A 22,277-nucleotide genomic window follows, 5' to 3' on the forward strand; every position below is an offset into this window, starting at 1 on the left:
AGTGCCATAACGCATGAATTTGAGGCCATATATGCTAATAACATATGAGACTTAAATTCCTTTACCTAAAGGAAAACAAGCTATTGGATGTAAATGGGTGTATAAAGTAAAACATAAAATAAATGGCAGTATAGAAGGTACAAAGCAAGACTAGTTGTAAAGGGATACACTCAGTAAGCTGGTATAGACTACACAAAGACTTTCTCTCCAGTAGTCAAGATGACCACTGTCAGGTCCCTCATTGCCATAACAACAAAGAAGAAAAAGGAAATCTCACAACTGGATATAAATAATGCATTTCTCCATGGAGATTTTCATGATGAGGTGTATGTGTAGGCTCCTCCAGGTCTTGAGGTGCATGGAGGGGTTAGTTTGCAAGCTGAACAAGTCCCTCTATGGGATAAAGCAGGTCAGTAGACAACGGCATGATAAGCTGATTGAAGTCCTATATTCAAGAGGGTACAAACATTCCATGCATGACTATTCCTTTTCCACATGAAGCAAGGTTCCTCTATTGTCTTTGTAGTAGTGTATGTTGATGATGTGTTGCTCACAAAAACTGATTCAGAAGAGATCAACCAGCTCAAGGCTTTCCTACCTGACAAGTTCAAAATTAAAGATTTGGAAAAGTTAAACTACTTCCTAGGGCTAGAAACCCTTTACAAATTAGATGGCATTATTATTTCAAAAAGAAAGTTTGTCCTAGACTTGCTAAAAGAATATGAGTGTTTGTATTCCCCAAGCTTGACTTCTCCCTTTGATCCTACAGTGAAATTGAAAGCTAAAGAGGGGCCTCCATTATCTGATCTTACCTTATATAGGAAGTTGGTTGGAAAACTGAACTTCCTCACTAATACTAGGCTAGACATAGCATACATAGTTCAATATCTCAGTCAATTTATGCAAGATCCTAGGGAGCCTCACTTGCAAGGAGCATATCATATGCTGAGAACCTGAAGAAGGACCCCTACTCTGGGTCTATATTTCAGCAATGTAGATGATCTTTCAGTTGCTGCTTATTGCGATTATGATTAGGCAGCCTGCCCTGATTCTAGAAGATCAGTAACTGACTATGTTGTATTTTTGGGTGGCAACCCTGACAGCTGGAAGTCCAAGAAACATGAAACCATCTCCCTCTCCTCGGTAGAAGCAGAATACAGAGCCCTCAGAAAGGTTGTTGGTGAACTTGTTTGGCTATCCAGACTGCTTGAGGAACTCACCGTGCCAGTCTGTTTGCCAATACCTGTGCATTGTGACGACCTATTTGCTCTGCATATTGCTAGGAACCACGTGTTTCATGAAATAACCAAACACATTGAAGTAGATTGCCATTTTGTCCGCACCAAGCTTCAGGAAGGTCTCATTTCTTTACACCACATTGGCACTCGAGAGCAACTTGAAGATGTGCTCACCAAAGCTCTCACTGGGATCAAGCATTGTTCTGCTCTTGGCAAGTTGGGTGTGATCTCCTCGCATCCAACTTGAGGGGAGTGGGGAGGGAGGGGGGTAATTAAGACTATATTTATATTATAATTTCTGCACAATATTAGTTAATATAGTTAGTGTAAGCTAGTATAATGCTTAACTGTTAGCAAATTAGTTAGTGGAAGTTTATTCTTTTTTTTTATTGCCAGCTGTATCCTAGTTGTACACCTGTACATAACTAAACAATACTCAATACAAAATATCAGAGTTTCATTTTCACAAAGTCAGAGACTTTCTTAAGCTCTCTCTTCTCTCTCTACGAACTCCATCATCTAGAAACTGTTGAATCCTTCATTGGAGGACATTGGAGGAGATGCAGAGCTTAGTCCACATCTATAATCTCGACAGTTTTCATTGAGTTAATGGGGATAAAATAGTTTTGTAACGCTCGATAATGTTTACTCGATAATTTCATAACTGGAACATACTTAACTGGGCTCTACATTATCTTTTGCAGTTTGCACTATGAATAATACTAATAAAATGCACTAGTAGTTCTTAACTACGAATGCCTAAGCAATTCATTCCATTAATTTTAAGAGCAAAATTGACATTTAATTATTAAAATATAGTATTAAAAAATATATTGAGATATAGTAATCATAGCACTTCTTCCACTAATTATCTAGTAAATATTCAAATTAACTTTGTTCCATTATATATTTAGCTTTTGAGGAGAAATTGATAGGTTTATGCGTTTGTTAAATAGAAAATTCGAGAATTATCACGCGATAAATTTTTAAAATACAATATCAAAAATATAAATAGAAGAAGCTGAACATTTCTTTTATTCATTAGCTATATTACAAAAAGAAAAAAGGTAAAAATAACCCGATTGTTACAAATCAAATAAAAATATTTTTTTTAGAGATCTTCATATAAATTCGTAACACTTATGTCTTAGTAATGAAATATCATAATGTACTTTATTTTTGTAATCTTCTGGTATCTAAATGGTCAAACGTGCTTACCTGTGTAATCGGATTCACACCGCGTAAGTCCATGGTAAAATCCTCCCTACCGAGAAGTTAATTTAAAATACTTGATAAAGATAATAAAATAGTTTAGATTTTATTCCTAAAAAAGATAAGAAATCAATTCCTATAAAAGATAAACATTTTTTCTCCCTTTGAGCTACTATCACTGTTTCTGGTCGAATATCATTTTGTTTCGGCGGGACGGGGCTTGAGTGTAACGGATTTAAAATCACTTCCTAAACCATTCTTCCGGAGGCGGAGAGAGGCACCTTTCCACCGGCTTCCGGCGCTGCCGCTGTTCAACTTCCCTATCTTCTCAAGGTCTAAAATCCTATCTCAGCCCTATTTATCCTTTTAATTTGGACAGTTTTCTTAGTCGAGTTTATCTCCTCTATTTACCCAAAAAAAAAGAATGTGGAATTTAGGGTTGTTTTTATATTTTATTTTTTCTACATGCTGTTGAAAAAAGGAAGATATTTTTTATTATCGAGACCACCTTGCACACACCTCAACTATGTCCGTCAAGGAAGATATTGTGTAAATCTGTCCGTCACGGCTTGGACGATCACCTAGTGTTTTTGCGTCCACTGAGATTTGAACCTGAGACCTCATGGTTCTCAATCCAATTGATTGACTATTAGGCTACACCCTTGGCTGAGAAAGAAAAGGAGTAATATTGATCTTGATTTTTGTTTCTTTGGTTTGCTGTATAAAGTCGGAAAATCGATTGCATGTGTAACAGAAGAGCAAAGCTCAAAACGAAAATGCAGCAAAAGGAAATTGTTAAGAAGCAAGACTGGAATCGTCTTATATCTTCCATCCGTTTAAGAAAGCTAGGGGTGCTTTTTATGAGTAAGCTAACAACTAAGCAGCCAACGATTAGTCTGTCGTTGTTGCTTTGCTTGTGCACTATCTGAACTGCCAATTTAAATAAAAAAATTTGTTCCAATTTACTGACGAGAAATTATGCTTTTGAAACACTATTTTGTTATTTTATGTTGATCAGCATCAAGAAGTATACATATGATGGTTAATTTTTCAATTCAGGTATAGAGTGAGATTGTTAGTCTGAGGGAAATATCAGTTTCACCTGAACTTTACTGGATTTATCAAGTTCACTCCATATTAGCTTCTATTAATTCATTGCCTTTTTTTTTCTTTTTCTGTTTTACTATTGAATAAGCTAAGTTTTTTTTATGAGTTTGTCTGTCCAGTAGGGGATGTAACACTGTATACTTAACTTATGTATTTGTCTGTTGTGAGTGATTGGCAATCCTAGTATTTCTCACTGGCTTCGTCTTTAATTAGTATATTCGAAATTCAATGTGTTAGTTTTCACGTAAATACATTCTTGAAAGACCATTATGTAGTGATAAACTTGCTCTTATTTCTGTCTTGTCGTTCTGTAGAATTCAATTTCCTCCCCCTCCCTCCAACAGGGACTTGAACTATAAGTTAATGGCCTATCCTTTTTTTTTTTTTTCACTTCTCTTATCACTGTCAAAAATTGTACTATTTATTGGGTTCGTTAAGCTTCCCTTGGTTCAAAGGCCCAGCCATAATATTGATAACTTTGTTTTTATTGAGAATGGCATAACCACTGCAACTTTGTTCTGTGAACTTATTTCCCCACAGAAGATTCTGAAGACTTTTATAGCATTGTTAACAACTTAATTGAACTGATGTATCATTCATCTGCTTTTGAGCTGAAATTTTCTAGTTGTGTGGTCTAATTCTTTTGCTGCAATTACTCTTTTACAGTACACGTGAGATGGCAGGATTTCATAATCATCAGGGTAACCCTGCACAACATATTCCCATGGTTCCTATGCCTCCACCCATGCGTCATCCTGCCTTGTTGGAAAAAGAACTTGAAATGCAACATGCTGAAATCCGTAGACTTTCAGATGAAAATCGGAGACTGGTTGAAGATCGAATTGCTTTGCAACGTGAATTAGGTGCTGCTAGGGAGGAACTTCATCGCATGAATCTTATGATAGGTGATATTCGAGTTCAGCATGAAATCCACTCTAGGGAACTTACTGAAAGGGGTTTGAAGCTGGAAGCAGATCTTCGAGCTCTTGAACCTCTGAAAATTGAGGTTAAAAACCTCCGTTCGCAAGTTACGAAGCTTTGTACCATTAAGCAAGATCTCTCTAGCCAGGTAGAGACACTCACGAAGGACCTCGTCAGGCTGCAAGGTGAAAATGAACAGATTCCTTTGTTAAGGGCCGAGATTGATGGACTGCGTCAGGAGCTTTTGTGTGCTAGGTATATGTTATTATTGTGTCCTGCTGCTTCTGGAAGTATGATTAACATGCAATGTGGCTATCAGAAGGTAATGTTAAGTTTGTCTTATGACTTCTAGGTCTGCTGCTGAGTATGAAAATAAGGCTAAAATTGAACTGATGGATCAGATACAAACAAATAAAGAAGGTCTGTTTTCAAAAAAATTCAATCGAAATCCTTTTATTTGTCTCATTGTTTAGGTTCTGTTTGGATTATCTATTTGTTTAAGTGTTAAGTCTTTTAACAATTTTGGATTTTCTATTCCTCAAAATGGTACTAAAACTATTAAGTTCTTCTCCTCTTGCCAATTCCCGCTTCTCACCTCCTAATCCATTTTGCTGAGTGCAATCTTTGATGCTTCTATTGAAGGTATTAAGAAACCATCCACAACCCAGCAAAGTGGTATACTTCCATCCTGCGGGGGACTTGATGTAATTCAGCAGGTTCTATCTGCCTCAGAGAAGATAGCTGCATTTTGTTCTGAAATTTTACAGCAGCTTGACTGTCGCTTAGTTCAATGCCAAGCCTTGTTTTTGGCACCTACTCGTGAACGTGCACAACAGATTGAGAATGTCATGCGAGCACTTGGCGACCACCTTGGGGTAAAGGTCCATGTTTGTGTAGGTGGTAATAGCATCCAGGAGGATAAGCATATCTTATCAGCTGGTGTTCATCTCGTTGTTGGTACACCTGGGTGTGTAATTGACATGTTGCAGAGGAAACAACAACCTCTGCGTCTTGATCACATTAGAATGTTTGTGCTAGACGAGGCTGATGAAATGCTTTCAAGGGGATTTAAAGACCAGGTAGTTCATCTTCTACAGTTGTATTTTACACTTCAAAGTTTTCGATGATATATGCTTTCTGGACATGTTTAGGTGCGAGGGTGGCTGGGTATTTCCCAGTTTTGGAGTATCTCTTTTATTAATTCTCTTGAAATAACCAGTGTAGAAGATGTGAAACTAAACAATGTCAACATGTGCTTTTCCTCCTTCCTTAATCATTCTTGGTGATTAGAATAGAGGTTTCAATGGTATGCATAATGTTGGTAGCACAATATTTGGTCATCCTTCCTATTCAATTAGTTGCTAAAGCTATGCAAAAACAGGTTTAGTGCATTTTCTCCCCCGTGTAGGTTCCTGTATCAATTCCCACCGCGTTCAATTTGTTGAGTTGCTACTTCTCATGTAGTGGTATATACAGATTCAATCTTTCCCCTACATTTCATTTTACCGGCACTTTACAGATTCATAGTTTTGATTTTCTCTTCCATGTACGTTTATTGGCAGATACATGACATTTTGCAACTTTTGCCTGCCAAAGTTCAAGTAGTAGCATTTTATGCAACCATGTCGGCTGACGCCGTTGAAATCACAAGGAAGTTCATGAATAAGCCAGTGAGAATCTTAGTCAAATTTGATGAACTGACTCTTGAAGGTGTCAAACAATTTTATGTCAATGTTGTAAGGGAAGAACGAAAGTTTGATGCACTGTGTAATCTTTACGAGAGACTAAACATCACCAAAAGTGTTATTTTTGTGAACACCCGCCTAAAGGTCAATTGGCTAACAGATAAAATGCGAAGCCGTGGTCACACAGTCTCAGCCACTCATGGAAAAATGGACCAGAAAACTCGAGACATAATCATGCATGAATTTTGCTCTGGTTCCTCTAGTATACTTATCACAACTGATTTGTCAGCTCGTGTTATTGATGTGCAACAGGTGTGTATTGTGATAAATTATGATCTTCCAACTCAACTAGAGAATTATCTCCGTCGTATTGGAAGAGGTGGAGAATTTGAAAGCAAAGGATATGCTATCAACTTTGTAACAGCAGATGAGGAAAAAATGTTATCTGATATTCAAAGGTTCTACAATGTGGTCATCGACGAACTTCCATCAAATGTTGCTGATTTCTAAAAAGCTTTTTAGGTTGTGATATAGGTAAGAATATAGCTCCTAGTATCCTTTTCTGAGCGAACACGAACTAGGTGTTTGCATTTTTATATGGTGATGCAATTTTCTGGGAAGTCAGCGGTGACTAAATTTGCACATAGGAATCTCTCTCACCAATGTCACAACTTATTTGATATTGGCATTTTTGTTTTCCTTGTTGGTTACTAATGAAGCAATCACTAAGTGGAAAGTAATATCTGCACTATGGTATATACCAAAAAAGTAAGTCCATACCATGTGTCTTTTATAGTATAAGTTTTATCACTTTTGAGACATCACAACTGAAATATGCGTGTGTAACAACATTCACAGTATCTTATTCTACAAAAGGATTCATGCTAAAAAGCTAGAATGAAACAAGGTACATGGGTTTTGGAGAATGAAACAAATTGGTTAAATGTTGATCTTTCTAAAAACAAATTGGTTAAATGAAACAAGGATTCATAGCTAAAAAGCTAGAGACTTTTATAGACTGTATGATCTTTCTTAAGGCCATTCTTTAAATCCTGTGACCGTTAGCCAACTTGGTTAAATGTTGTCTTTAAACATGATTGAATAATATTTTTCTTTTCTTTTGGCTGACAAATTTAGTCGGCTCCGAAGGATAGAATTTAAATAGTGATATAGAAGAGGCCATTTGTGCAAATGCCTCGAAATCTAGGAAGGCAAAGTTACATGCAACATGCTTGTATAATTCTCCATTTTCTCCCATCCTTTAACATACCTTTCATGAAGTTTGGATAGTAACAAATATATTTTTTATAATTTCAAATATCACACAAATATCAATACTTTCATATTATTGAAAGAAAATTATGTTACTAGTATTTACAAATGAATTTACATGTTGACTTTTCTTTCTCAGAAAATTACACTCTCAATGATCTTGAAAATTGATGATCTTAAACGTTTGACCAAAATTTTTATTTTTGGGGCAAAAGTTATTAAACTTGAAGTTTTTATTAAATATTGAAGACCATCCATTTCAAAGGTCATTCTTATAAACCACGCTATCCTTCTTTCTGTCAATAGGCCCAATCATAAAATTATTTAATTTAATTTTCTCATAAATAAATCGTTCTTTCCTTATTTTTGCGGGATAGGACAAGGTAATTTACTTTTTTTTATTTCCCCTCAACTTTAGTTCTTAGGCATCGCCAAAAAGGCCCTAAAACTATTTTCTGCGACTTTGCAAGGCTGCGCAAACAATTCTCCTAGCGGCGGAGACAGAGGCATCTCTACATCGGTTTGGAGGAAATCAACTTTTTTATTTTCGTAAGCTCTAAAACCCAATCTCAGCTGTAATTTATTCCGTTTGATTTGGCAATCTTTTAAATTTTAGCACTGTTCACTTCAGGAATCTATTCAGATTATTATGAATGACGATTTTAGGGTTTTCAGGGTATACTTTTGTCCTTTTTATAACGTTGAATTTTGGACTATCAACGAGGAGTCTTGATCTTTATTTTTATTTTTTCAATTTTTTGTTGTTGTATAGACCGGGAATTAACGGATTAATCGTGATTGATGTAGTATTATGGGATTCGTGAGTAGCTTTTTGTTTTTTTTCCTTTTTATTCTGTGTAAAGTTTATTCTTTGTGAATGTTCATGCCAGATTATATGTATTACCAGTGTATATGTAGTTTATATAGTTTAAAGCACGCTGTTTACACGCTAATTGACAGTTTGTTATGTAACTAATTCTGTTATTTCGAGGCTTTTTTATTCTGCAATTAATTAATGTTATTTTTATATGCTTTCCAAAAATTAAATGCTGACTTTTTTGTTTCTTTTTTTGATGAAGTAAAAGATATTATAAAAAGCATCAAGAAGATGCAAAAGAGCACTGTCCAGGTGCTAATACAAAAGATGATATGTTAGCTCTGTACAGATGGTCCTATGCTAGTGTTAGGGAGCTAACAAAATCCAAAAATAATTCGGGGGAGCTAATAGGGGAGAGGTTACTCCAGCTATATAAAAAAACTATACAATTAGCCATCAAGGAGTAATTTGGAGTTGCTAAACCCTCAAAACATTTTCTATTCCTTTCTATCCAAATAGCCCCAAAAATACATCCAGGAATCATTTTCCAGATCCTGCCGATGGATTTACCAACTTTCCATAGACTCCAGCTACTATAAGCATCTTTAATACTCTCTGGCATCACCCAGTTGAGTCCTAAAACTGAAAGGAACATATTCCAGATGTCTGTAGCAACTGGACAATGCAAAAATAGATGTCTGTTTGTTTCAAAATCCTGCCGGCACATATAGCATTTATTAACTATGGGAATGCTCCTTTTGCAAAGATTATCTTGAGTGAGACACGCTTCCTTCAATGCAGTCCAGCTATGACATATAACTTTGGGGGGTAATTTTGTTTTCCAGATGAGCTTCCAAGGCCAACTGTCCACCATTTCATTTTGGCTAATATTGTATAGGTATCCTGCTTTCACGGTGTATATTCCTTTAGTACTTGTTCCCCATACGAGTTTATTGAAAGCTGTTCATTGACCATGCATTTCTCCAATTGTTCCAGAAGGCTAAGTAATTCACGCAATTCCCAGTCTTGCACATTTCTTCTAAGGATTGGAAACCAAGAATTGTCTGCTCTATTCTGAGAGACAGTTGAATCAGGTCGAATCAGGTCTGCTTGCTATTTGATAGAGGTTTGGAAAGTCATTTTGTAGAGTTGAATCCCCTAGCCACCTGTCTTTCAAAGCTTAACATTAGCCCCATTACCGATTTGAAATCTGCTATTCTGGCTAAACTCCCCCCATAGTTTGATTATGTATTTCCAAGGTACAACCCCATGTGCCGCCCTAGAGACTTTTGTACACCAGTTACTTTGGACCCCGTGTTTGCATTCACCACTTTCTTCATGGTTGACTGTTCCCCTTGCACATATCTCCATAGCCATTTCATGAGTAGGCATCTGTTGTGCGTGGCAATGTTTTTGATGCCCAGGCCTCCAAGAGTTTTAGGCAATGTCACTCTCCCCCATTTCACTAAATGAAACTTGTGTGATTCGCTATTGCCTTCCCATAAAAAGTTCCTTCTTATTATGTCCAGTTTCTTCTGTACCTTTGAGGGGATGGGAAAAAGAGACATAAGATAAGTAGGGATACTGTCTAGTACACTGTTGATGAGTGTGAGTCTGCCCCCCATGGATAAGTATTGCATTTGCCATGTAGTTAGCTTCTTTTCAAATTTCTCCACCACTCCATTCCAGATTTCAGTTGATTTGTGCTTAGCACCCAAAAGCAGTCCCAGATAGGTTGTTGGAAATGAGCCTATCTCACAACATAAAATATCTGCTGCTAGCATTTCCAAATTTTGTACTTCATTAACCGGGTATATAATGCTCTTTATCATGTTGATGTGGAGGCCAGATAGGATTTAAATATAAGCAATGTCAGATTCAAATATTGCACCTGTGATACCTCTGCTCCACAAAAAATTAGAGTGTCATCTGCATATAGCAATGAGAAATAGTGACTGTATTTTCAGCATTGGTGCCAATTTCAAAATCTTGAATCCATTGTAAGTCTCTGGCCTTGTCTGGCATTTTGCTCACCCCTTCCATGGCTAGGATGATGAAGAGAAAAGGGGACTGGGGACCCCTTGCCTGATTACTTTTTGGGGATAAAAAAAACCAATTGGACTGGAGTTCACTAGGATTGAATACTTGACTGTTGTAATGCTGAACTTTATCCACTTGAGCCATTTCTCCCCGAAACCCATCGTCTTTAAGATAGTGAAAAGATATTGCCAATTTACTTGATCAAATGCCTTTTCTATATCGAGCATGCATAGAATTCCGGACTCCCCTTTCTTTTGCTTCCAATCCAGTATCTCATTGGCAGTAAGTGAAGCATCTGTGATTTGTCTACCTTTTAGAAAAGCATTTTGACTCCCAAAAACAAGCTTGCATATTACAGTTTTCAACCTTTCAGCTAAAATTTTTGCTGCAATCTTATATACACTGCCAATTAGATTAATAGGTCTATATTCTTTTAGTTCAATAGCCCCCTTTCTTTTCGGGATCAATGCAATGAATGAAGCATTGCAAGATCTCACCATATGGCAGTGTAGGTGAAAGTGATTCATGGCACCAATGACATCGGATTTGATTATGGCCCTAGCCTTCTGAAAGAATCCCATGGTGAATCCCTCAGGACCTGATGCCTTATCCGGAGCACAAGACTTGATGGTGGCTAGTATTTCTTCTTCCCCAAACTCTTTTTCAAGCTCCTCCTTTTCCTCCTCTGAGGTGCAAGCCAAATCTTCAAAGTTGGCTGTTGGTCTCCAATGTTCAGCTTCAGAGTAGGGGTCTTCATAGAAGTCCAATATTTCCTGTTTAATCTGGTTCTTGTCCTCAATAATGTCTTCCCCACTTTGAGTCTGTCAATGCAATTGTATCTCTTGTGACTGTTGGCCATCTTTTGGAAATACTTGGTATTTCTATCTCCCTCACTTAGCCATAAACATCTAGATTTTTGTCTCCAGGATGTTTCTTCCGCTTTGGCTATATTCTGAATTTCCATCTTTAGATCAAGCATTTTGGACTGCTCCATGGGTGATAGCAGCCTGGTCTCACTAGCCTGGTCCAGAAACATTAATTCCTCTAGTGCCTTGCTCCTCTGGGATTCAATTTTGCCGAAAACTTCTCTATTCCAAGTTGATATGTCTTTCTTCAGCAGTTTCAACTTCTTGAGCAGGATATAGTCTGGAGTACCTACCACTGAGTAGCCCTGCCTTCCAACCAGACATTTAGACAAAAACTAACTCTTGTTGACGTCACCTTCGTTGCTGGATGAGTTCTCCCCTGAGTGAACTTGCGCTTCCAATTCTGGCCATTGAATAATTTTTGCAGTATCTACAAAAGATTGGTCCCCAATGAAGGCTGGCTTACGAACTTGTGGACTTCCCAGGAAATGAACAACTTTTGTAGCGATATCACCCCATCCTTGATTGTATGCATTCTCTGGTATTATTACTGCAGATTTCCTGTTTCCTGACCAAGTTTCAATTCTGATATAGCGTCCATGGATGTTGTAGTTCTGATAAACACGGTATGTATATGCTTGGACCGTCCTTCTCCACCTTCTGTAAAAAATTCCCCTTCCCCACTGAAGCATGTTGAATGGCATCACATACCCATCGAAGATTTCCTTCATCTAGCGTAACTTTGCTTGTGAATCTTCTATTACGTTCTGTTAAAGTGAACCAACGATCAAACTTTTCCCCTGTATCAGTCAAAAGATTTCTCACCTGCAAGAGAAGAACTGAGACAGCCACCGACGCCGGAAAAAGCTAACCCATCTTGCCAGAGTTTACAGTCAGCACTAAGAGAAGAAGAAAGAGATGGGGTTTCTGAGAGAAAAGGAGTCGCCGGAGAAAGCTAAACCATGCATCCGGGATTTGCAGAGATGTCGGCGCGAAGATAAGAAGTAAACTTGTCCGTGGAGGGTATATTTTACTGAGAGTAGTGGTCGGATTTGTTGGAGAGAGGTGGTCGGAGGTTTTTTGAAGAGAGAGAAAGTCGGAAAAGGGGTCTTGGTTATGTCGGAAAAGTGATTGTAGAAAAGAGGGTATCGGAAAAGGGTTTTTTGTGACTTACCTCGGTATCCGTGTCTGAGAGCATTTATTGCAATCACTTGTTTGTTGGGGTTTTTGCTGACTTGTTTGTTTCTTGTGCAAACTGATTCCCTTATTAATGGAAGGCAATATTTTGGATCTTTTATCTATACGAGTGTAGTTGCTAACTGCAGCTAGACAGTTGACTGCTGCATTTCAGTTTGCCAGTTGCTTTTAGCTCCCCATTTATTACTACTTACATTAGCCGACTATTTATTAATCCTCCTACACATGAATGCCGCCTTTTTGTGTCATCCTGTATTTTCTAGATCTGTAAAGTTCCTGATGAGACACCTCTAAAGGAAAAAATTCACAATAAGATTTGAGTGATTTTGTCTTATATCTTTAATTTCTGTTGGATAACTAAGGATGCTTGTTAAGAATTTGCTCACATAGAAGCAGCCAACGGTTTGTTGTCTAGTGTTAGTTGTGTTGTGCACTATCTGACTCTGCCAATTAAATAAACTATTATTTGCGTGTTACTGATGAGAATATTGTGCTCTTGCGACCGTAGCTTGTTTTCACCCCACATTGCTTAAGACTTGGTTGAATTGCCATATCATTACTTGTTTTCGAGCTGTTTGTTTCTTATTGTTGTGGTCTAATTATTTTTGCTGTACTCACTCTTTTACAGCACTGTGTGAGATGGCAGGAAGGAATCGCATTCCTCGGGAAGCATTTGATAACCGCCGGGCCTATCCTGCAGAAGGACATATTGCTCGGGGTCCTATACCTCGGCCCATGCCTCATCCTGCTTTGTTAGAGGAAGAACTTGAAATACAACATGTTGAAATACGCAGACTTTTGGGTGAAAACCGGAGACTGGTTGAAGATCGAATTGCTCTGCAGCGTGAATTGGGTGCTGCAAAGGAGGAACTTCATCGCATGAATCTTGCAATAGGTGATATTCAGGCGGAGCATGAAATGCGCTCTAGGGAACTGATCGAAAGGGGTTTGAAGCTGGAAGGTGATCTTCGAGCTACTGAACCTCTGAAAAATGAGGCTAAACAACTCCATACTGAAGTTCAGAGGCTTAATACTATTAAGCAGGATCTCTCTGGCCAGGTGCAGACCCTCACCAAAGACCTCGCCAAGCTACAAGCTGATAGCCAACAGATTCCCCTTTTAAGGACTGATATTGATGGTCTGCATCAGGAACTTTTACGCACAAGGTATCTGCTCTTACTTTGTTTCTTTCTGTTTCTGGAGATATGATTAACATGGAGTGCTGTTACTTCAAAAACCTGCTTGGTGGCCATCAGGTGTGGAAACCCTTTTATTAATTTGATCGTGACTTCTAGGTCTGCTACTGACTATGAAAAGAAGGCTAAAATTGAACTCATGGATCAGAGACAGGCAATGGAGACAAACTTAGTTTCAATGGCACGCGAAGTTGAGAAGCTACGTGCTGAACTTTCTAATTCTGATGGTAGAGCATGGGTTGCAGGTACGCTCTTAGTAGTTTACACTTTATTTTATAAAGCATGTGGGGGGCAGTTTACATGTTTTCTATTCTAGTGGTGGGGCTACTGTTTTTACTGCTTCTCCAATGCTTTCCCGAGCAGAGTTGACACATTCCAACTGTAGAAATGACTTTTTTCCTTTTACTCCCCTTTTTCCTGTATTGGTATGTAGTAGAAGAGAAGTTCAGAAATTGTTGATGCTCGAGTGTTGGGACTTTAACTAATGGTAAAATGGCAGAGTCTGAGTAGATTCATTTTTACCAGTGTCCCTAAAGACTGTAGTAGGTGTTAAAATCCTTGATAAGTGCTAAAAGTTTTGGTCTTCTGGGTAATTGGGGACCAAGCTAACTATTATATTTGAGCAGTCTTGTTTATTCACTTGCCTGATAAAAGCTAGTTATCTTTCTCCTACACGTACTTTTAAAATTTATTAAATGAGATTGCCTTCAATCTTGAGCCCCAACTTCTGTGCAATCTGGCCAGTACAGCAAGGCACAGCCGCACAGACTAGTTTCTCTTAAACAACCAACTTCTTACAGCTGGATTAGATTTCTTCGAACCAATGTAGCATCTGTTTGACTTTACATAATGCTTTAAAACAGTGTGTCTATAGGCCCACCTGCCTGCATGCATCATTCTACGTATGATATAGGAAACTATGTTTTATTATGTAGCTGTATATACAACTACAACGAACTGAGCTTATCCCAAAGAGAAAATAAAAGCTGAGATGAGATGAAGCGAACTATCAAGGACCATTATCATCCAAAATATTTCAAGTAATTCACTGAGGGCCCTGTGTTTCGAATTAGCAGAAGATGTACTTAGCATTATACAGTTGTCATTATGCGAATATGTTATTGCACTTTTCTTTGTAATGGCTGTTATTATGTTTCTAGTAGTTTCTTAAATAGCTCTGTTATAAATCTTATCTATGCTTGATTGGTATTACTTAAATTTCTCTGATTTTTCCTCTACCCAATCTGCTGTCCCAGGTTAGCCTCCATATTTATTTAGGTAGTTGCCCAACGTGGCAATCTTAGGATCTGGGAGCCCTTATTTTTGGACCCAAACATTTTCTATTAGGTGAATAATTTTTCAATTTGGGGGGGGGGGGTGTTCTTGTATATGAGTGGTAACGCAAAAATTAGGGAATCTACAGAGACATGTGATTTCTGTTGGACCCAAACATTGAGGCGGGTGGGAAAGGGTTCCTGAGTGGTAATTTATGCCTTGGATTTTATTTGCTGTTTATAGATGAGCCTCTTTAGTCTTTTATTTATTTTGGTTTTCCTTTGAGCTTGAAAGCAAGTAGGGTTCTGTTATAACCCAGTTGTTTAATGGTCGGATGGCGAGGCTTGGAGTAGTGAATAGTGATTCCAAGTAAAAGCATTCTTTTCTGGATTATTATTCTCAAGTAGTTTGCAGGTTTTGCCCTTTGAGGCTAAATGACCTTTAGATTTGGGAGTTTGTGGTGAATACATTTCTTTGGTAGTGTTGTAGCTCATGATATAGGAACTCATTTTCTGGAGTTGCAGTGAAGGGTCTCTTTTGGTTCCACTTGTTGCAGTGTTAGAGGCAGACCTACCTACCAACCAACTGGCATCCCCCACCCCAAACATTGAGGCGGGTGGGAAAGGGTTCCTGAGTGGTAATTTATGCCTTGGATTTTATTTGCTGTTTATAGATGAGCCTCTTTAGTCTTTTATTTATTTTGGTTTTCCTTTGAGCTTGAAAGCAAGTAGGGTTCTGTTATAACCCAGTTGTTTAATGGTCGGATGGCGAGGCTTGGAGTAGTGAATAGTGATTCCAAGTAAAAGCATTCTTTTCTGGATTATTATTCTCAAGTAGTTTGCAGGTTTTGCCCTTTGAGGCTAAATGACCTTTAGATTTGGGAGTTTGTGGTGAATACATTTCTTTGGTAGTGTTGTAGCTCATGATATAGGAACTCATTTTCTGGAGTTGCAGTGAAGGGTCTCTTTTGGTTCCACTTGTTGCAGTGTTAGAGGCAGACCTACCTACCAACCAACTGGCATCCCCCACCCCCACAAGAAAAGCGCCCACTTCTAGAGATAGAAAGAGTTATATAGAGATGACCAATTTCTTTTTTTACTGCTATTGTCCTCGGAAATGCAATCAGGTAATGACCAAATAGTGCGAAACCAACAATATAGTCGAACAATATGTGCCTGCATGATACTTATAAACAAAGTAATGTGCCTGCCATGATGGAAACATGCATTCCTTATATAGGTTCTTTAAGGAAAAGTTGTTTAAAATCCATCTTCAAACTTCTTTAGCTAAAGGGTAGTGAGAAGAATGATTACAAGTTATATCTCTTTATAAGCCTCTACTGGTTGAGCAGTAGACTTAGAACTTAGTTTACTCTTGATAACTGGTGGCCTAATTAGAGCATATATTGGCCTTCTAGTGTGGTTGAAGGAGTTCAAGAAATGTGACGGTTCTTTGTTCTTTTGGTTACTTATGTTAACGATTTATTATCTGTTTGCTAAAGGTGGATCATATGGGATGAAATACGGCAGACATGATGCAACTTTTCCTGCTCCTTATGGCGAGGGATATGGGGTTCATATGGTATGAATATTTCCAGTCACATGATTGGGAATTTTATTTTAGTGGTCATAGCAAACAGCATAGGTAGTGTCGACTTGGTGGATTGACATTCATCCGTTATTCTCAGGGTGCTGCGGACAAGGGTCCTTTGTACGGTGCTGCTTCAGCTTCATGGGGAGGACTTGAGAAACCTCAGATGAATCGTCGTTGAGGTGTTCTCTCCTGTTCGCTTGCTATCCAGTAGGAAGAAGGGCCTCTTTTTTATTCTTCTGTTTGTGCTTATAATTTTCTAGTCTCTGATGTGGATGTTATCATATTCGGATACTAAAGTACTGTGTGCTGCTTGTTATCTTGAACTGTATAGGGTAATTAAGGCTCTCCCATAGCTGATGGAGATGGATATTTTTAATTAATGTCTAATGTTATAACTTTATAGTTTAAAAGTAGCAACATTCCAGTTCTTTGTGTACATATTCCTTGTCCATTTTGCTCTTTGTGAGCATTTGATTCTCTTAATAATTCTGGTGAAACTTTTAAGATTGTATCACTTGAGAAAGCATTTTGCAAGGGACTAGCTGATGAATTTGGGAGTATGGTTGACCACGTTGTTATCATAATAGATGGTGTACTGTATGAGAATATGAAGTTGCCAATGTTTTGGCTTACTAGAAAAAAGTATTTTGGGATTTGAAGCTTAACCATGAGGTAGCTGCTTTGAGGACATTACAAACCCGTGTTCTCTTGATTGTATTAGTTGGACCTCCCTTTGAGAGATATATTCAGTACTTAATTCTGGCAGAAGAAATTGATGCAGTGCAATAACCCTCATCACGATAGGAACCACTATTATGGTAGACTTCCCTGAAGAATTTTTGCACTGTGTTTCTATTCCCTGGGTGTATTATTCAAGTATATAGGATATTGGCCAGGATAACTATAGTAAAGAGTGGGAAATGAATGATGTAAAGAGTGGAAATGAATGACAGTGAAGAGTATATATGAATGATGTCCACCAGTACTTATGGGGGAATGCTTTGTGGGCATTATATTTATGAATGCTTTTGTTGAGCGAATTTTCTAGTTTACTTGTTTATGAAGAAAATCAGCAGCAGTGAATATGCATACCATAAATATTGCACTTGATGAATGTCAGTCTGCACTGTAGTGGCATGCTGTAAACATAGTGATGATCTGAAAAGTCCGTAACTATCTTATCCCTGTTTTATTTGAGTTCAAACATGAAGTTGGTGGTTAATAATGAACTCAAATCATTATGGGGTACTGGTGGGAAAGGATTGTGCCTTGGGAAATAAGAAGTATAGTGTCACTCAATGAAACACTCTGTGTTGGTCTATCAAGTTATCAGTTCCATTGGAAGCAGCTACTACAGCCGAAAATAGACTGGCGTAGTCTCGTAGATTCTTTGGAATAGGATCACTGTTCCCAGATGGGGAGACAAAGGCAGAGCGGTGAAGCTGGGGTGGTCTTGGAGTTTAGAGATTGAAATACCTCCCTGATCTGATTAACTCATTCAAATTCGAAAATGCAGCATCTATGTGAACGCTTGGGTAATCCTTCATGAACCGTTCGCTTAACATGTAGCTGTTCTATACTGTTCATAAGGCGAGTCATCCTGGCTGCAGCAATTGAAATACGAGTTGAGATCTGAAGTGAAGACAGTGGAAGCTACATTGGCAATCGATGACTGCCAAACAAAATGCCATAGGCAAGTATTCTGTTTCGATGGCCCCTGAATTATACAATCTTTCTAAGAGATTTTACTTGGATGTGCTTCTATATCTTCTTTCTGTCTCTTTGCGTTTCTGTTCAGGAATATCTAGATGTAGATCGATCCCTCTCTTTCTTTTCTATGCTTGTGGATTCCCTTTATTTTTGGAGACTAATTCTTGCAGACACCAGCCTAATGTTTAGGTTCAGTTTTCCTGATGGGTTATAGTCTAGGATTTGATCTCAGTTCACTAACATATAGATCCTGGGGTTCTCTGGACTACTACTACTTCTACTATTATTTTTATATCAGCTTTCTTTTCTTTTTTACCTGTTATATGTTGATATTGTGGGGGTGGGTTTAGTTTTTCACAGAGACTTGTTTTATCAGGGAACTGAAACAAAAGGAAGAAGGATATTTTTGCTTCCATTTACTTGATGTCGAATGCATTGTGGGGAGGAGTTTGTTTTGAGATTCTCCTTTGCAGTCATTTATTTTTTTAAAATAACGGTGGTGTTTGGGCCAAGCTTGCACGTTTCTTGGCTATTTCATCGTACTTGCTACCCTCCCATTGGCAGAGGTGTTAGGTAACTATGCCTACCAAAGCTTAGGCAGATGAGAAGAAACCACCTAGTATTTAGTCTAACCTTGATCTCTATTGTTTGCACCTGCTTCATTGGCCACTAGGAGACGGTCTTGGGTGCTCATTTCTCGGTCGTTTGTTAGCAGTGTTGGCTTCCTTCCCTATTTCGTGGCTTCCAATGTTGCTTCTCCTTGTTGTCAGGGAACTGTTTTTAGGAGGTTCTGTTTGGGTTACAAATGGGAAACCAATGTTAGTTTATAATATGGGTATTTCACTTTGCAGTTCAGACATTTACTGTACGAGAGATACAAATTAACTTTTTCCCTAAAAAAGGAGATACAAATTGAATTTTGGGCTGAAGAAGCAAGTAGGTTACTACCTTGTTGACAGTGTGTGCACCTTATTAATGGATAATGCAGGGGTCCTTCTACACTTGGTTTCATGTTGCATTCTTTACTTAGTAGTTGAAGCACATCTCATATTTAGGAGAGGAGGCCAATGGTATGCAGTTTTTCAACTACAGCTATTTTCAGCACAGCAATCTTGTATTTAGGTGGAGTGCTAACTTATGTAATACTTGGTTTTTGTGTGCTTGAGTGGGCGACCTTTACCTTTTATTTAGTTAGTGGCAATGATTTGAAGGAAATCACTCTGTAATTGGAAGAAGGTGAGTAAATTTGATAGTTGAAGTTGGTGACATGAGAAGGTTAATGTTAGGATTGAACTATGCTTACTTTTGGTGTGCCGATTTCTCCGAGGTCTCTTAGTTGAGTACCTCCATGGAGATGCTGAGATTTCATTGTTCAATCACTGAAGGCGATTGGATTTTAGTTCCGGCGTAAAGCTGTAGGAAAATTAAGATCAAGGAAGAAGCTTTTGGTATTTGAGATAAATGACCCAGGTGCTGGAGGTACTAGAATATCTTGGGTTTGCCATGGAGCAAGGAGTACATTTTTTTCTGGTCAGCAACTGCTCAAGAATGGACACTCTATTGTCCCACTTGGATTGCTCGTTGATTCCGTTTTTCCCTTTCAATCCTGTCCTTATGAACTATAAATTATTCCACAAAGCTTATAGGTCCCATAGAGTTACCCAAAAAGAAAAATTAAAAGGAAGAAGGAATCAGCATACTATGTGGTTCTATCATGTGACTGGTAGATTTACCTTTTCATATTCCTTTACGTCATGGTATGCAGTTTTAGAACTCAGCATGCTGCTTGATTTTGCGCAATTGTCTCCACGAGTCTCTTGTTTATCAGAAGCATTTATGACTAAAGTTATTTTCCTCTTTTCTTTTTCCTTGCAAATAGTGCTCACGTCATAGTTTGTTCTTTTCGTTTTGCAGATGAGAAAGCTGGGCAGCTTGGTTCAATGATCTGCCTTATCCTTATGTTGCTGCCTTTATGCTATTGGAGGTTTTTTGTGGTACAAAGTTGGGCCATGACCTCTGGGCTGTGGGAGCTGGACACAGTATAGTTGGATGTTTTCTGACTTAGTCGTTCAGTTTGCTTGGCTCCTAATTTGGGGATCCTTGACTGGGCTGTCGGATAATGGTAAGAGGGATCTAGGGGAACTCATGACGATCTGTTCCAAGTCAATTTGAATCGGGGTATTTCTGAATGATATTGAATGGAAATTTTGTAAGGAATCCAATTAAAATCCACTTTGGGCACAAATTCAAGGGTGTTATGATGGGAGGAGCTTGACCGTGAATCAGCCCACACATGCGTGATCCAGGAAGTTGACTTCCGACATTCACCATTGGGGAGGGGGGGGCATATCCATGCCTGTTTCAGGTTCCTTATTACCCATGTGCATATTTTTCAAGTTCTTTATCACCCAGGGCTTAGAGGATTTACCCCTGGGCTTGATTCCGTTCAATCATCAAGAAAGTCAACAACCCGTAAGTCTCATAACAAAGTTCAAATGGACAGAAGTTGCCGTGCTGTTGTTTAGCAGGATGGGAACCCCGGTTTTAACGTCTTATGCTCTCAGAGGTTTTATCTATGAACAGCAGCATAAAGCAACACATGCATAAGTGGGATTCACAAAAAAAAAAAAAAAAAAAAAAAAAAAGACCCAAAAAGCAGCTTGATCGATTTGACTATAGTCAGTACTCTTTTTAGTCTGCAAGTGTGTTTTCCAAGAGATAGGACAGGATAGCAAAATCACAGAATACTAAGGCCAATATGGTTGGCCTTTTACAGTACGCATCTGGACTACATTGGGCTTGTGCTTGAAACACAAAAAAAAGGACCTACATGGGACGTACTTGATATGGAAATATGGGGGTAGTATGTAAGGGTCAACTTCTTTAGGGTAGTTGCATGACCTGATTGTTGTTGTCTTTAGGATAGCAAAATCACAGAATACTAAGGCCAATATGATTGTTGCTCGCAGCGACTAGTTTCTGCGTATTTTTGTTGTCTTCTACCTGCTTGCTTGTTGCCTTATCATCATTATTTTTTCATCTTTTTTCCTTAGTTGGGAAATGGATCGAGTTTGCCATTCTAATATTAGAGAAGCTTGTATGAATTTTTTGATGTCATAAGAGGGTCGTTCCCTCTGTCAAGTCATAGCAGCACAAAATCAAAACTAGACATATAAGACTGGGATACATTTTGTGTTCAAGGCAAAAAAATAGAAGACGCATCTTTATTAACTGGTATTTAGTCCGACGTATACTCTTACCTCTTATTAGTGGTATAAAAGCACGATAGTGTTATAAAATAAAAACTGTAAAGTAAATAAATCGAATACAAGTATAGAGAGAGATTGATATATTATTCAAACTTCAAACTTATGTACATAATGAATTGAAAATTCCTCTATTTATAGAAGAAAGGAAGTAGCTGCAAGGCTTTTCTTTAGCTGCTTGCAACCTGTCTGTTTAATAAGAAGTTGCTGCAAATCATTTTATTGAGCTGCTTGCATCAGCTGCTTGTAGATAAACTTTAACATAGTACTAAATGGATAATCTTCTTTAGGAAGATTATCTATAGCGGAGTATAGCGGAGTAATAAATGAACATTCACAATATAATTATTTTCATAATACTCCCCCTTGGATGTTCATTAAAAGGTATTGTGCCTCGTTAAAGCCTTACTAGGAAAAACCCAGTGGGAAAAATCCTAGTGAAGGAAAAAGAGTACACATATTTAGTAATACGTATTTCTAGCTGCCTCATTAAAAACCTTATAAGGAAAACCTTGTGGGAAAAAACCTTAGTAAGGAAAAAAGAGTACATCACGTATTTTACCCCCCCTGATGAAAACCTTATTTCAAATATTTGAGTCTCCGCATTCCTATTCTGTATACCATTTTCTCAAAAGTTGAAGTTGGCAAAGATTTAGTGAATAAATCTGTCGGATTGTCACTTGAACGGATTTGTTGCACATCAATGTCACCATTTTTTTGAAGATCGTGTGTGTAGAATAATTTTGGTGAAATGTGCTTCGTTCTATCTCCTTTTATAAATCCTCCCTTCAATTGGGCTATGCATGCAACATTGTCTTCGTATAAAATTGTGGGTCTTTTCTCACATTCCAAACCATATTTTTCTCGAATAAAATGAATTAT

General features: G+C 38.1%; 2 protein-coding genes across 4 annotated transcripts; both read left to right on the forward strand.

The window, feature by feature from the left end:
• The first annotated feature begins 2,573 nt into the window (after positions 1-2,573).
• Positions 2,574-6,860, forward strand: LOC107761684 (eukaryotic initiation factor 4A-9-like). Of its 2 annotated transcripts, XM_016579931.2 has the most exons (5): positions 2,574-2,783; positions 4,224-4,733; positions 4,831-4,898; positions 5,121-5,557; positions 6,041-6,860. In XM_016579931.2, exons 2-5 carry the CDS (start codon positions 4,234-4,236, stop codon positions 6,671-6,673), a joined length of 1,638 nt encoding a protein of 545 aa, XP_016435417.1. In that variant the 5' UTR covers positions 2,574-2,783; positions 4,224-4,233; the 3' UTR covers positions 6,674-6,860. The 2 variants fall into 2 exon arrangements, with proteins under 2 accessions (XP_016435417.1, XP_075107384.1); XM_075251283.1 differs by lacking the exons at positions 2,574-2,783; positions 4,831-4,898 and having other exon boundaries at positions 4,607-4,800.
• Positions 6,861-7,810: 950 nt separating this feature from the next.
• On the forward strand, positions 7,811-20,361 carry LOC107761685 (protein FLX-like 3). Of its 2 annotated transcripts, XM_016579933.2 has the most exons (6): positions 7,811-7,984; positions 12,984-13,521; positions 13,651-13,796; positions 16,328-16,407; positions 16,514-16,598; positions 20,044-20,361. In XM_016579933.2, exons 2-5 carry the CDS (start codon positions 12,995-12,997, stop codon positions 16,595-16,597), a joined length of 837 nt encoding a protein of 278 aa, XP_016435419.2. In that variant the 5' UTR covers positions 7,811-7,984; positions 12,984-12,994; the 3' UTR covers position 16,598; positions 20,044-20,361. The 2 variants fall into 2 exon arrangements, with proteins under 2 accessions (XP_016435419.2, XP_016435420.2); XM_016579934.2 differs by lacking the exons at positions 16,328-16,407; positions 16,514-16,598.
• Positions 20,362-22,277: the final 1,916 nt, after the last annotated feature.

This window comes from Nicotiana tabacum, chromosome 4, assembly GCF_000715075.1.
Source record: "Nicotiana tabacum cultivar K326 chromosome 4, ASM71507v2, whole genome shotgun sequence".
Classification (NCBI taxonomy): domain Eukaryota; kingdom Viridiplantae; phylum Streptophyta; class Magnoliopsida; order Solanales; family Solanaceae; genus Nicotiana; species Nicotiana tabacum.